A 15,251-nucleotide genomic window follows, 5' to 3' on the forward strand; every position below is an offset into this window, starting at 1 on the left:
TAGTGAGTCAGGAAGGCAGCAGCAGTTCTTCCATTGTGGTACCACGTCATGGGTTAACTTTCCCAGACACAGGGCGAGGGCCAGGACCCTCGCAAACAGACACTCACTGCTGCTCTGGCGAGCTGCTTAGGCCAGCTTGCGATAACACGGCAGGGGCTTAGCATGTCATTGCAGCCGCAGCCGGGAGAAACATACTCTGCATGTGAGCACAAGGTGCAATGCAGTACCGAAGTGCAATGTAGTTTTGAGGGGAGCAGTGCTCACATTTTGATTACAATTGTGGATAGAGGACAATAGACTACATGTTTCTCATGGTAGGTGATCTTGCAAGAAGGGGCAACCTGACCGTGGCTTTCTGTCATGCGAAGTGCCCAAAAATCACTGTGGGCAGATAGCTGTGGCGGACCATTCTGCAGAGCATAATTTCGGATCTGTTACAGCACAGCAGATATAAGATCTCATTGCATCTGGAAAGTCAAAGAAAAAAATACTGATTTTATTTGCACCCTTCAGTGGGCAACATGGACTGGAAAAGCACACACCTCAGGACCCTGTCATGGCGGCGCTGGGTTGGATATAGCAGTCAATGTCTAGAATGGAAGGCAAGGTCGACAAGCCGACGGAGACTGTTGTCCAACTAGAAACAAAGACCTCCACACTGGAGCAGAACACCGAGTTGGCTTAACAGTGTGTGCAAACACTACCGCTGGTGGAGAAAACTAGTCCAGTATTGGAGTCGGAAGTATGGGGTGACTGGGTGTACGATTTGGGCTTGGACTTTGTCAGGATGGATAAAGACTTGGCCGTTTGTGAGCTGTTTTTCTTTTTATAAAGCTCCTCGTCCGTAGTGGAGTGGAAGAGGTACCCCCCTCGAACAGCAGGTCTAATATGAGTTTCTGGATATCCGGGTTCAATTTAGTAGCCCGGACCCAGGTAGTTCTCATATCCGTGGCAATGCAGATGGTCCGGCCAGAGGTGTCAATGTGGGCCACGGTGGACTGCATGACGTCTTGCGCCACCATCTTGGCCTCAGCCAGTCGCGCCTTGAAACGTGAATGGCTCTGCGCCGGAAGCTCTGGGAGGAAATCTGCAATTTCCCACCACAACCTCTGGTTAACAGCTGCCAGCATGGCATCAGCCTTGGCTTGACGAAGATGCAAGGATGCGTTGGAATACAGCTTCTTCCCGTACGACTCCAAGATCTTCCCCTGCTTGCCTAGCAGCGCTGCAGACGAGGAGGCAGTGGACGACTGAGGCTTGGAGTATAGTGATGCTGCAGTGATCACTGAGGAGTGCGGCCGAGGATGGGCCGATAGCAAGAGTGTATCCCCCTCCATCTGCCTGTACTTGGCGTCCAGGCATCGATTGATCGGCTGGACTGAGTGTGGCTTGAGCTAACCCTTCTTGGCCAAGGCTACAACGTTCTTCTGCATCAGTATTCCTGTCCTTGCAGAGGGGCGCAGCATGAGGACTTCTGCAAGGACCCCCTCTGCTGGTTGCTCGACCTCAGGTTGAAGAAGGCCCAAGTATTCTGCCAGCCCTACGAGATGTTTGTGGAAGGCCTTGGCTGATGATGGGGTGTCAGGGTCCTCCTCCTAGTCTGTGTCCACCTGGGGGCCCGGAGGGTCCAGCACCGGTGGAGGAGTGTTTGGACCCGGCGGGTGATGTGTGGAGATGGGAGCCGGAGGCTGGTATGGAACCGCCTGCACAATCGGTAGAGGGGCCGGAGCAGGAGGCAGAGGCTGCGCTGGGGCCAGAGGCTCCAACGTTTGGGCCTGCAGCGCCAGTGCCCTTGGAGGGAGCACGTCCCTGATGGCATCCCTGAGGATGACCCCCATCCGAGGAGATTTCATGAGGCCGAGGAATCTTTCAAAGGAACGGTCCTCGCATGGTGGCGGGGTGGTAGGTGACAGACGGAATAGCGAGAGGCTGCTGGAGCCCTTGCCAGCTCTGCCCATATTGATGCAGTGGGACCCTGTCTTGCGCAAATGAAGGATAGGCTGTACCTGGTTGACACCAGTCCCACCTTGACACTCGTTCCTCGACCTGCTCCCTTTACTGGTGCAGCGTCAGACCGGTCCCTTAAGTTTGGCACGGCGGCCATCTTGTCGAGCTGCCTTCCACGTGCCTGCATCGTGTTGTTTGGCTCACTGGGCCCAGCCTCATCCAGGTCTCTTCAGTGTGGATCATGAGGCCTACCATGCTCCTCAGGTCGAAGCCTGGTAGGCGTTTCACCCTTGCCGTATCACCCGGCAGAGCTAAGCTTAGGCGCCCCCCTCGGACATGTTGCCGGTACTAGGGCGTGGCTCCTCGGGTGTAGATCCGGTAATAGAACCTTTCGGTCCCTCAGCACTGTCACCGGGAGGATCCACTGACCCCTCAGGATGGCGGCCGGTAGCTGAAGTAGCCTTGGTGCATGTGCTGGTGCAAGAACCTGAGCGGTCCCTCCCATGCGGGCGAGTGCTTGGAAAGGAGTCCCCTTGCGGGGTGCGATGGAGAAGAGTGGCACTACCTTGGCCTGGATCAATGCAATACAAAGTCCTTCAGGTCATCAGGAGGCATTCTCTGGAAGAGCTCCCTGCCCCTGGCTAGTCTGTTCTTCAGATACCTCGAGGAAAGCGTGTCGCACGCGGTACAAGCTTGCCAGCCATGGTCGGGGCCAAGACAACGTAGGCAGAGGGCGTGGGGGTCTGAAGTCGTTAAGCGCCCGTCGCAAGATGGACACCTGCTGAACCCTGTAGAAGTCGACATGCGCCAGGGAGGAGTGTGATGCCTGAGCACCAAGTACCTGAATGATAAAAAGACAAAAAGACAGAAGAAGTATCCGCGCGTGGAATTACATTGCCGAAGCCAAACCCAGGGGCGCTGGTGAATTTGGCCCGTTCCTGTCGATGCAGAGGTGTGGCCCTGGAGGGCAGAGTCAGGGCAGCGCATGCTCCCAGGGCTGCACCCCCGCGCGCCTCTAAATCTAAAGGGGAAGAAGGTTTTTTAACTGGTGAAAAAGGTTACGTCTCCCGTCCCTTGGAAGGCACGCCTATGCAGTATGGAGGAAAGCGGACAGGACGCAAGAGTACACATGGGTTATTATTACTATTATTATAGCTTATTAGTACACCTCAGTCTGGAGGGAGTGATGAGCTAATTGATTAGTGGGTGACAAGACAGACTTGTCATGAAATGCCAGACTGCGTACGGCTGCACATTTGTTCAAAACCTACTTTCAGTAGCAGATAGAATGTACCGAGAATAATTGTAGGAAGCTACGTTAAAAAAAAAAAAAACATTCAATAATATGGTAGTGGAGTGCCTCCTCTCAACTATCTCGAAGTTGGAGTTTGACCAATATTTTGAGGGTCTACCCACTTTTTATGCACATTATGTTAGGCAAATTTGTAGCACGCATGTTCACCCAAGGGCATCTTGGCACCGAGACTCTACAGCTAAACTAAAGAACTACAAACTAAAACAACAGTTTTCACAGACTGTCTAAATTGAAGGTGATTCTCGGTACACCTACGGGCAAGCGGCAGATCAGTCCATAATTTACCAGCTGCAAAAGTAAACGCTCTGCCTCCAACCCTAGATCGCAGGATTTTCAAAATAGCCACTAGATCTGACATCCAGGTGATCAATACTAACAGATTATCTACTATAATTATTATTATACTTTATTTTTAGTTTTAAAGAAACTTTACAAAAGCAATAAAATTTACATTTGATACGTCTTATAACAATCAAATAGAATCCTATAAACAATCTAAAATCTTTAAAAACCATATCAACATCAATTCATTTTCCCTTTTAAATATTAGGTGGTAAGTATTAAATGTTATTAATATCATATTTAAAAACCAATATCAAATATATTTCTTTAAAACACAGTGACTAGCTCACCCGTGCCCCTTATTACACAGTCTAATCTTTTTTTAATTATTACCCACAGCCGATACAAAGCAATCTGCACCTTTTGGTTGTCTGTATTAAGGCAAAAAAAAACAAATCATCACTCTTGATCGCCTCAGTTGTGTACAAAGGACCCCAGCAATGACATATATTCAGAGCCTAATGTTCTACATTCTGTAAAAATATGCTTTGCAGTTTCAATGTGTTCGGGGATCTTACACATCTGACAGTATCTATCCTTCTGTTGGAGCCCAAGCAGCTGAACTATTAATGCTAATATTTGCAGCTGATTTATCCTCGGCCTCAGTCTAAAGGCACGCACCAGCGCACTCGGGCATGTCTAAGGTATAATTGAGGCTGCAAATATCTATGCGCAATCCCTGCCAGATACACATGACCATGCAAAGCTTCTACATGGGTGTAGCTAGCAACCCAATCCCATTTTCTTGAAAAAAACCTGTTAGAGTTTCATAGGATGAGCCCCTCGTAAAATCGCGATGCCAATATCAGCCATAACACGCAATTGCCGCGAGGCAAAACAAAAAAAAAAATGTTTTTTAAAAAAAACACACACTCCCCGCCAGGGTACACCCGGGCTCAGCAAACCTCAGAAAATCCACTGCAGAAACTCTGGCCAAAAGACCCTCCAACACCCTCAACCCAAGGTACTCCAGGAGTTAAACCGATTTTAGAATCAAGCAATGTGCACCCAGACATTGTGGCATCAAAGGAGGACTTTGCAAAGAGCTTTCAAGACTTTGTGTCCTTTCAACTTCCATTTTCCACTTCACGTCGGAAATTAGGCTATCCTGCCTGGGAGAACGGGTTGATTCAAATGAACAGGCCTTACAGCAACTCATAAGAATGCAAGCAATCAGAGCTTTCCTTGGAAGACCTGGTCAGGGTCACGCACAATCTCGAAATTCACTACGAGGTCTGAGAAAACAGATCTAAGTGATGTAAAATTCGAATTAAAAATCTTCCGGAGATAGTAACAGATACAGAATTAATAGACACGGTAACGTACATCTTTGCAGATCTAATCGCAGAACAGGAGGTTAGCAAGATCCCCCCTAGACAGGGAACACAGGACAGGACCAAGAAGAACTGAACCAGGTATCCGTCATCGAGATGTGCTAGATTCTTGTACAATGTACCTGCAAAAAGAACTAATCCTCAAAAAAGCGAGAAACTCGACACCAGTAACATACAACAGGACCAAAATCCAGCTGTATCGGGACCTCTCGCAAACTACCCTCCAAAAATGCAGATATGTGCAAGTCTTTACTGTCTTTTGGGATCAAATATAAATGGACTTTTCCATTCAGTCTATCCTTTTGCATGAACGGTCGACAGCATAGAATAACCTCCCGAGATTCTGGTATTGCTTTACTTCAGATTGAAGGGAATGCAACAGTGGGAAAGTTGGAGGGTGCAAACAATCATTCCACCAAGCAAGCCAAGTCCTGGGAATGGTCTTCGCATGATCGGCAAGGGCACAGAAACAGGGGCATGCAGAAAGATTAATGTAAAAGTCGTCTAAGAGGTCCAAACCCTAAAGGCACCTACATAGAGCACACGCAGCGGGGGAAGGATTGGCACAACGCTGGTCAAAAAAATAAAAAAGGGCTGATGCAAATTTTGCAGAGAGACGGAGCTCGACATCTTAGATCTGATCTGTTCAGGTAGGAGAACCCGCACTTCACCCTGGGGAAAATAATGACCCACAGCTGAGGGTTTTCACCCCAGGTTACATTAGGTACTGTCGCTAATGCCAGGGGACTTCAAGTGGTGCAGAGAGGGGAATTGTGGTTTCAAGGTTGGGAAAGAAACAGAGGGGTAAGGGGTTAGGAGAGAGGAGAAACTGCAGTGTATAAATGTTAAGCATATAAGCAATAGCCGGACCAGCCATGGTTGTATTGTATTGAAGGACCTTTATTACCAAACCAATTGAAGTGCCTTACGTTGAATATTAAGGGCCTAAATACCTCGGTAAAGCGGAGAAAATTGGAGACCTTTATGGCGTGTTACCAACCCTACTTGGTTTCGCTTCAGGAGACTCACAAATGCGCAGTTTAGACCGGCATAAACTCTGATTACGATATTACCCAACAATTCTGCAAGCAAATGCAGAGGGCAAGGTGGCGTGTGCTCACATAGCATTTAAGGCCGGGGTTTGAATGAAAGTGCTCTGTACTAAGGAAGGACCGATGAGGCTGCCAAATCGGGACATGTAGGTACACGTCCTTCAGATCCAAGGAGCACATCAAGTCAGCCCTGCACAGTGTCTCCGCAATAAGCGCTGGCGTAACCATATGGAACTTTTGAAGGGGGAGGGAGAGGTTCAGGGTGGAAAGATCCAACACAACTCTCAAGCCAGCCTGGTTCTTCTGGTGTATGGCGAAAATCCTGGAGTAGAATCCCATGCCCCGCTGGGAGCATGGGACTTCTTCCACTGCCTGGATCTCTACGAGCGATCGAATTTCCGCCAACAGAATTGTTGTCCCAATCTGTGGGAGTGGAGGGGGTGAGGAGGGGAGAGGAGAGGAGGGGGAGGAACCGGTAGGCGGAAACACGTGGACACTACGGATAGAATCCAGGGGTCCACGAACCTCTGGCACCAAAACTGTGCGTGAAGGGCAAGCCTGACCCCCACCGGAGACACGTGGATCCGGAGGGGCACGTCATGCCTTCTTTCCTTCTGAGGATGGGGCTGAGGAGGGGGACTGAATGAAGCTGTCTCAGCCTCCGTTCCTGGAAGCCCCAAAATCCACCAAAGGACCACCCCTTGTCGGAGCATTGATGTGACTGGCTATAGGTCCTCGGCGTGGACTTCATGAGGATAGATAAGGAGTTCACAGTCTGGGATCTGTTCTGATCAAGCTACTCATCAGTGGTGGAATGAAAAGGGTTGCCACCCTCGAATGGAAGGTCCAATATGCGTTCTTGGATGTCTGGGTTGAACTTGGTAGACTGTAGCCAGGCCGACCGCCTCATGTCCGTGGCAATGCAGATGACACGGCCTGAGGTGTCTGTGCGCGCCATGGTGGACTCCATGATGTCCTGGGCCACCATTTTAACTTCTGCCAGCCCCGCCTTGAAACGTGCCTGTCTCTGCACCCGAAGTTCTGGAAGGAAGTCTGGTATTTCATGCCAAGCCTTTGATTTACGGCTGCCAGTATGGCGTCAGCATTAAATTGACAAAGGTGCAGTGAGGCGTTGGACTAGACCTCCTTTCCATAAGTCGCCAAGATCTTCTCCTTGCCTAGAAGTGCCAAAGATGAGGTGGCCGAGGACAACTGAGGTTTGGAGTAGCGTGACGCTGCAGCGATCACCGAAGAGTGTGGTTGAGGGTGTGCCAACAGCAAGAGTAAATCTCCCTCCAACTGGCTGTACTTGGTGTCGAGGCGAGGATTGATAGGCTGGGCCAAATGGGGTTTCAGCCATCCCTTTTTGGCCAAGGTGACAACGTCCTTCTGCATCGGGATGCCCATTCTAGCCACGGGGCGTAGAGTGAGGACCTCGGCCAGGAACCTCACCTGCGGTTGTTCCACCTAGGGTTGTGGAAGCCCCAAGGATTCAGCCAAACCTGCGAGCCATTCATTAAAGGCCTTGGCTGAGTCCTCCTCCTCGGGTGTCCGGCTGGTCCGGCGCAGATGGAGGAGTGCTGGGCGCCGAAGGCTGAGGTGTGAGGACCAGAGCCGGTGGCTGGTGTGGAACCGCATGAACTGTGAGGCAGGGAAGCTGGAATCGAAGGATCCGGCGTCGGCAGCTTGGGCTGCGCAGGGGCCGAGGCGCTGGAGCCACAGGAGGAATGACTATAGGCGCTGGCGGTGGCACCGGAGGGAGCATGTCCCTGATCACATCCTGAAGGATGGCACCCATCTGAGGAGACAGTGTGAGGAAACTTTAGTAGCGGGCAGCTGTTGGGGACTGTGCGTACTCTGCATTGATGGTTGCAGGGTAAATCTGCCCTGCGACGATGAAGGATAAGCTGTAGGCCACGTACCAGGTGAAGACCTGACCACCTTGAAACTCATTCTCCCACCTGCTCCGCACCAGGGGGCGGTATCAGACAAGCGGCCATTTTGTCTGACGCGGCAGGCATTTTTTTGGGCTGCAGGCCACGTGCCAGCATTGTGGTGCTTACCTCGCTGGGCCCGTCTCTCCCCAAGAACTCTTGGCATTGGAGCTTGAGGCCTACCAAGCACCTCAGGACGAGGCCCGATAGGTGTAGTGCCCTCGGCTGTGTCGCCTATAGTGCTGCATACAGGCACCCCCTCAGTCATTTGTCCGGTACTAGGGCGTAGCCCCTCAGGTGGACACCCGGTAAAAGAAACTTGCGGTCCCTCAGCACTGTCTCCGGAACGATCTAACGACCACTCGGCCTGGTACCTGTGCTGGTGCGAGAACCTGAACGGCTCCTCCCACTCGGGCATTTCCTAGGAAAGGAGTTGCCCTTCCGGGGTGCGATGGAAAAAAGCAGCCCTACCTTGGGTTATGACTTGTGTCTGGCGAAGTTCTTCAAGTGCTCTGGAGGCGACTACTCGAAGAGCTCCCTCCATCGAGCTAACCTATTCTTCAGAGTGCCCAGTGGAAGCGCGTCACACGTGGTGCAACCCTCCCAGCTGTCTTCGGGGCCAAGGCAGCTGAGGCAAAGAGCGTGAGGGTCGGACGTGGGGAAGAGCCCCTCGCAGGCTGAACACCTGCTGTAGCCTGATTAAGTCGACATGCGCCGGGGAGCAGCGTAGCGTCAGAGGACTGAGTACCTGATTAAGACCAGAAAACAAAAGATAGTATCCGGGGAAGAGTGCGTAGAATTACAATGCCGAAGCCAAACCCAGGAACGCTGGTGAAAGGGGTCTGGGGAGTGGCGCCGGTGGGTGGCGCAGGGGGGTGCATGTTCCCAGGGCCACGCCCCCCACGCCTCTACATTTAAAGGGGAAGAAGGTTTTTTCTGGTGAAAAAGGTTCTGTCTCCTGTTCCTAGCGAGGGACGCCAATGCAGTATGGCGGGAAAGGGGACGGGACATAGGATTAAGTATCCTAACCACACTTCACTTTAGGGTGATATGTGGAATTGTAACAAAACAAGAAATTCACTAAGACAGTTTTATGGACATCAGTTACCCCATTACAATGAGAAAAAAGACAAAGTAAAACAGGAGGCTTTACCTACCTCTAAAAGGTTCGGACAGGAGTCCAAAACAAGCAAAAAGAAAGGGTGGCCCACATTAAGTGTATGGGAGAAAAGCATCACTGTTACTCCTGCTGCCTCGGAGCATAGCACAGTACTACGTTGACCTGTGTCCCTGCCCTGTGAGCCGCAACAGTGTTGACAGCATCAGTGCCACCCCTGGTGTGTCTCGGAGGATACAATGGACCCTCCTATCAATAGCAGCCCCTGGAAAGGAGTCGCCACAGAGTGGTGTCTGGAAGAAAAAAGCACTTACCTCAACGGAGCAGGAAGCTCTATGAAGAAGCCGCCGACAGGTTTCCTTACGCGAGACCCGCCGGTACTGTCCTTCCCACTGGTTCACCAAAGACCTCAAGATCCCAGTGCACCAAATGCATAGTGCGTTGGAGGTGGTGTATTGGCCGCAGAAACAGAAAAATATAAGGAAAGATAATGCGACATACAGCACTTTGTCACTGCCTGAGCAAGGCGTTGTGTTCAGTCAGCACGTTAAAAAGGACTAACATGCGAGGACGGTGGCTGGAGTCAGCATGGACAGGCACAAACAGCAAGCCCTAGCGTGAGTTAAATTATTGGGGAGGTTAACTTTGGAGTGCAGAACAATTTTGGGTTCTGTCCCTGTGAGATGGACTCATTATGGTGTAAAAAGGACAGGACTGAAGAGGTTTGCAGGCAGAAATAACTGTTCTAAATAACCGACAATTTTATACTAATCATGGTATTGTTATACAAGTATCCCTCCACAAATAGAAACATTATACAGCAATAGCTTTGACTAATGACACTTGAGCCAAAAGTAAAAATTACTCCTATGCATCTCACAACAAGTTTCCACTTCCAATTAAAACTTGCACAAATAATTGTATTACCAATGAGCCGAAGTGTTGTCTGGGTTAATGCAAGCATGCCAGAGTTCAGGAGGAGGTTCAAGTTGTTGGCTCCATGTTGCAAGGTCAGCATGTTCAGCATTACTAGCATGAATCGTGCATGTGGTATAGTTCCCAAACTTGGTCCAGCAGGATTCTCATTGGTGATGGTCTGTAGAGGCACAGGTTGGATTCCTAGTCAAAAATTAGGAGAGTGTCAGCAAAAAAACACAATCCATACAAATATAACAGTCAGAATTGTTCTTTAATCACTTGAAACATTCAAAACTGCTTGAAGAAATTAAGCCTGATCACTTGAATTATTCACGCATTCATTATAGCCAGCAAAACACGAACAAGTCAAAAATACAATATCCTTAACAAAACACCATTTAAATGGCAGTGGCAAAAGTCTGAGTGCATGATGCTAATTCTTTTACTGAAGAAGGAAAACATGTTACTCCATTGCGTCTATTTTTAATAAAAGTATACATATTTAAAAGCTCCACCAATAAGCAGTATGCCAGAAATATATATATATTGAGGAGCAAAACTGACACACATGTCACAGTCGCACAGATGGGCAGCAGAGAGAGACACACGTAGTAGGCTGTTACAAAAGCAACTTAATCAAAGACAATATCTGTGCAAGTGCATCCAGCTATGCGTTCAATGCCCTACCAGGAATATATATATATATATATATATATATATACACACACACATATATATATATATATATATACACACATATACATACACATAGATATACATATACATCAAATAGTACATAACTGTAATCATATTTCTGATGCTTAAATCTGCTTAGATTCACATGCTTTGCATAGGCCGACATCTAGTGGTTCTTGAAAAGTATTACGATTTGTTTTCTATTTTGAAAAAGGGAAGTCGACAGGGCGTCTTTAATACTATCACTATCATGACGTGTGCTGTACCCATGATCCCTCAGTCATCAAGGTCCTCAGATTATTATTCTGACCTGAGGTCATATGAAGTGTTAAGTGAAAAGTTATATAAGATGAAGTGTGTTATGAAACAGATTTATTGTCTATGTTCACTGTACTCCTAAACGAGGGGCAGATGGATGAGCGCATGTGATTCTAGGCAGATACAAGCATCAGGAAGATGATTCCAGATATGTAATGTTTGTGTTCCGAGGCTTGCGATTCTGCCTACAACTGTTAAGCAGAATCATATGCAGTACCCTTTGGGAACACCACACACAATTAAGACTACAGGTGCAAGTACAAATTCACCTTTGGTACAAGCCTGTACTACACAGTAAAGTGGTAGCGATGGCTGAGCAACCAGACTGATCTCAAGAGTAAAGTGAACAGTATCAGAAGTTACACAAAGGACAGTAATTACTATGGTTCAAACAAACACTGATTCAAGGTTTATGAGTAAACAAATATACATTTATTTACACCATCAGTTATAAAACAGTTCACTAATATAAAGCAGCAGAAAATCACAATCTTGAAGCACTACAATAACCACAAATCAATTCTGGACAAGTTCAGCTCAAAAGAAAGTATGAGCAAAATGGCACTCCAGCAATTTAAAAGGGAGGAAAAGACAAGGTTCTCCAAAATCAACACCAGCAAGTGATAGGCAGGGCAATCTAGAAAAGGCTTACTACAACTAGGATTCAAGTCAATAGGCCTGGGCCAATTTTAATGGTTCAGAGTCTTTGCAGAGGACCACACAGTTCAGAGTAGTTCGCAGTTAAGTCTTTGCCAAGAGCTCAAAACGAAGTTGGTCGGAAGAAGAGTTAAAGGAGAAGAGAAGGACAAGCCTTTGGAAAGGTGAAGGATTTCAAACACTTTCACTGCGGTCGGACAGAACGAACGACGGGATTTGCACAGTATCTTAAATGAAGAAGAATGCTGTAGCTGAGGCGGTTGTTCCTGGCAGTTCCTTCAGGCTAACGGTTCCTGAAGCGACTGTCGTGATGGCAAGGAGGAGGAAGACTGGAGGGTCCTGCACTGCCCAGGGAAGAAGCCAGCAGCAGAGCAAAGCGTTGCATAAAAGGTGCACTCCTTAAAACCCAAACAGGTTTTGTTCCTCCTGGCTATCCAGTTAACTACAGCGAGGCACAGCAAATTCGACCAGGGGAGGAAGGCTGGCGTTTGGTGAGCTGGTTAGTCCCACCAAGCTCAAGGGAAGATGATTCCTTGCAGATCTTCTCTGTCGTCGGAGTTTCGGGCGATTATGACCTGCAGGAGGGCTTCACCTGGATGTTCAGTAGTTGCAGCAGTCTTCTTCCTTCAGCTCCTCGTTGGTTCTCTCGTTCCAGTGGTGACTCTGCCTTCCAAGTCCCAGAGACCTGCTTTTAAGCAGTTTTCCCCCATTCACACAGCCTGGCTGTCAATCACATTCTGCCAGGACAGCCAAGTAGCCAAACAAACTAAAGTGTGACTTGGGTCTCTCCAAGGAGATCCTGTGCAGGGGGCCTCAATCCCCTCCCTCACATCCTGTCCACCCAGACACAGATGCCTAAGGAGGGCTTCTGTGCAGAAGCCCGCCAAAGGACAGCGAACAAAGGAACCAAACTTGGTTTGGTACGCAGAGTTAAACACGAGAAAGTCCTTTACAAAAAAAAATGGAGAATAAACACGAAATGGAGAAGGAAGCAAAAACAAACACAGCTGCCTGCACGTCACACGCCTCGGAGATCCACATACTGCGGCAACAAGTGAGCAACCTGGAAAACAGAGCAGAGGAAGCGTAAGGACGGGCCCGAAGAAACATACGCATCGTGGGGCTTCCGGAAGGAGAAGGACCAAACCCCACTGATTACATCGAGACCATGTTGATGCAAGAAATAGAGGGAGGGGCACTCACCCAGGGTTTTGCGGTGGAGAGAGCGCACAGAGCCCTGACAAGGAAACCTCCACAAGGAGACCCCCCAAGCCCCAAGACCGATAATTGCCAAAATCTTGAGCTACCGAGACAGGGAGAAGATCCTGGAATTCTCCCCAAAAGGGGGTACAATACAAAGGGCATCCACGCCTATTACGGCATACCCGGACTATACTCTCCTAGTGCAGAGAAGGCGACTGAACTATGGGACAGTGAAGAAGAGGCTGCGAGAGGCGGGCTTTAAGTACATGTTGATGTACCCGCGAAACTGAAAGTGTTTCACAGGAACAGGGCCCTTTTCTTTAACCTCAGAGGATGCGACAGAGTGGCTGGATGGACATAATTGCCCGTCGGGGACAGACACGCAGAAGGAGGATGGAACAGAGAAGTGAAGCGGCGGCTCCAGAGGCTGAGGTGCTGTATGACATTGGCACTTGAATATAAGATAAGAGCACATGTAAACTGGGAGAAGAGTTAGGTTTTAAGTAGAAGAATACGGGCGTACATAATATAATGAGGCATGATTGCGGGAGATGCAACGGACCCACCCTCACACCCCAGTAGTTAGTTTAAATAGGGTATCGGTAGTGTGGTAAACTCCTGCTGAGCGCCTAGTACCGGTAGGCCGAGATAGGACTAAATGCAGGATCGACAGATCCAGGGATGGAGCTGGGCAACAGTTGGGGACGGGAAGGACGGGGTGGGGGGTGGAAGGGGAGTTGGGGGATTTGCAGTGTTATTTGTTAGGGACTGAGCTTACACACACACGCGCTGGTGCTTAAAGCGGAAAACGAGGAGGGGCAGAGGTGGGGACTGGGTATGGTTGAAATATGGGGGACCTTAAGATATTAACCTGGAATGTTAGGGAGCTCAACAGTTACCTGAAGAGGAACAAGATTATGATGTACTTAAGGCGGCAGAAAATAGATATTGCCCTAATACAGGAAACACATCTCACGAAAGAAAAACAAGAGGTGATAGAGGAAATGTAAGGGAACCATCATAGGTTCAACGTTCTCGGCTTATGCCAGAGTGGTGATCATTTGGGTGGCACCACATGTCCCTTTCCAGTTGCTACAGACCACAGTGGAGGCGGATGGGAGGATGGTGGCAATACGGGGATTGATAGAAAACAGAAATATACATCATCAATATATATGCCAACCAGACAAGACACAGTGGCTTATTTCAAGACCCTATATAGTAAAATGAGCCCGTACCTGGGGGGGTGCGGTCATATGGGGAGGCGACTTTAACTGCACGTTGGACCCAAGGGTAGACAGGTTAGATAAGAAATTAGACAAACCCACCCCCGCTGCTAAAACACTAAAGACCCTGTTGGGAGACCTTCGACTGGAGGATATGTGGAGGCTTCACCACACCCACACTACAGACATTACTCGCATTACTCGGCCCACAAAATTTGTACACACGATTAGACTATATGTTCGCCTCACAGGAGATGACGGGAGAAATAGTGCGTTTAGAATACAAAGCGAGGGTCCTCTTGTACCCCTCACCATTGGTCTTAACATGGCAATATGTGCCTCCTAGAGCTAGGATCCCGACGTGACGACTCAAGAGCCGAAGCATTGAAAGATAGTGTTTAGGGAGGACCTGAGAGAAGACATTGTAGAATATTTCGAAAATAACACTGGAAGTGTTGAATCAGCAGGTACTCTATGGGAAGCATTTAAGGTGGTGATGAGAGAATCAGCCACAGCCAAATCTAAAGGGCTGTAGAGAGGCATACTACGGGAGCTGCAGAAGGCAGAGGTGAAACTAGAGAGTCATGGGCCGAAGGGGTAACTCCCGGGAGGATGCTGACACCATAAACCAACTGCAGCAGGAATGTGTAGGGCACTGGGAGAGATTATGCAACTTAAACTATAAGAAATACACAGAGAGGCAGCACGCTGGGCGAGACAAGCCCAGGAGATTTCTGCAGTGAGACCCCCAGGCCAACGATCAGAGCAGTAACGCGAGTGAGTGGACAAATATTGGATACCCAGGAGGGCGTGAACGAAGAGTCCCTTGAATTCTATAAACGATTGTATGGAGACACAGGAGGGGGCAAAGGGAGCGAGATAGTGGAAACACTAGAGGATATTGGCTTACCAAAATTAAGTGCTGAAGAGCGAGAGGACCTAGATGACCCAATTACATTGGAAGAACTAGAAGCGGTGGTTGAGCAACTACCCACCAGTAAGGCCCTGGGAGCAGATGGCCTCCCCAGTGAGTTCTACAAAATGTGCAAGATAGAAGTGCTCCCCCCACTGCTGGCAATGTTCAACGAAGCATTCGAAACAGGAATATTGCCAGAATCCCTGAGAGAGGGGATCATTATTCCACTCCCCAAACCTAATAAGCCAAGCACGGACTGTGGGTCGTACAGACCGT

The 15,251-nt window shown here is 48.9% G+C and overlaps 1 protein-coding gene across 4 annotated transcripts in view; it reads right to left on the minus strand.

The window, feature by feature from the left end:
* The window catches only part of HERC2 (HECT and RLD domain containing E3 ubiquitin protein ligase 2), a 2,956,340-nt gene that overhangs the window by 1,892,203 nt on the left and 1,048,886 nt on the right, over positions 1 to 15,251 (minus strand). For all 4 annotated transcript variants that reach the window (XM_069636605.1, XM_069636607.1, XM_069636603.1 and 1 more), the window contains exon 35: positions 9,969 to 10,160. In XM_069636605.1, the coding sequence (XP_069492706.1) occupies positions 9,969 to 10,160 (192 nt within the window). The remainder of the gene's footprint in view (positions 1 to 9,968; positions 10,161 to 15,251) is intronic.

This window comes from Ambystoma mexicanum, chromosome 7p, assembly GCF_040938575.1.
Source record: "Ambystoma mexicanum isolate Mex_15411 chromosome 7p, UKY_AmexF1_1, whole genome shotgun sequence".
Taxonomy (NCBI): Eukaryota; Metazoa; Chordata; class Amphibia; order Caudata; family Ambystomatidae; genus Ambystoma; species Ambystoma mexicanum.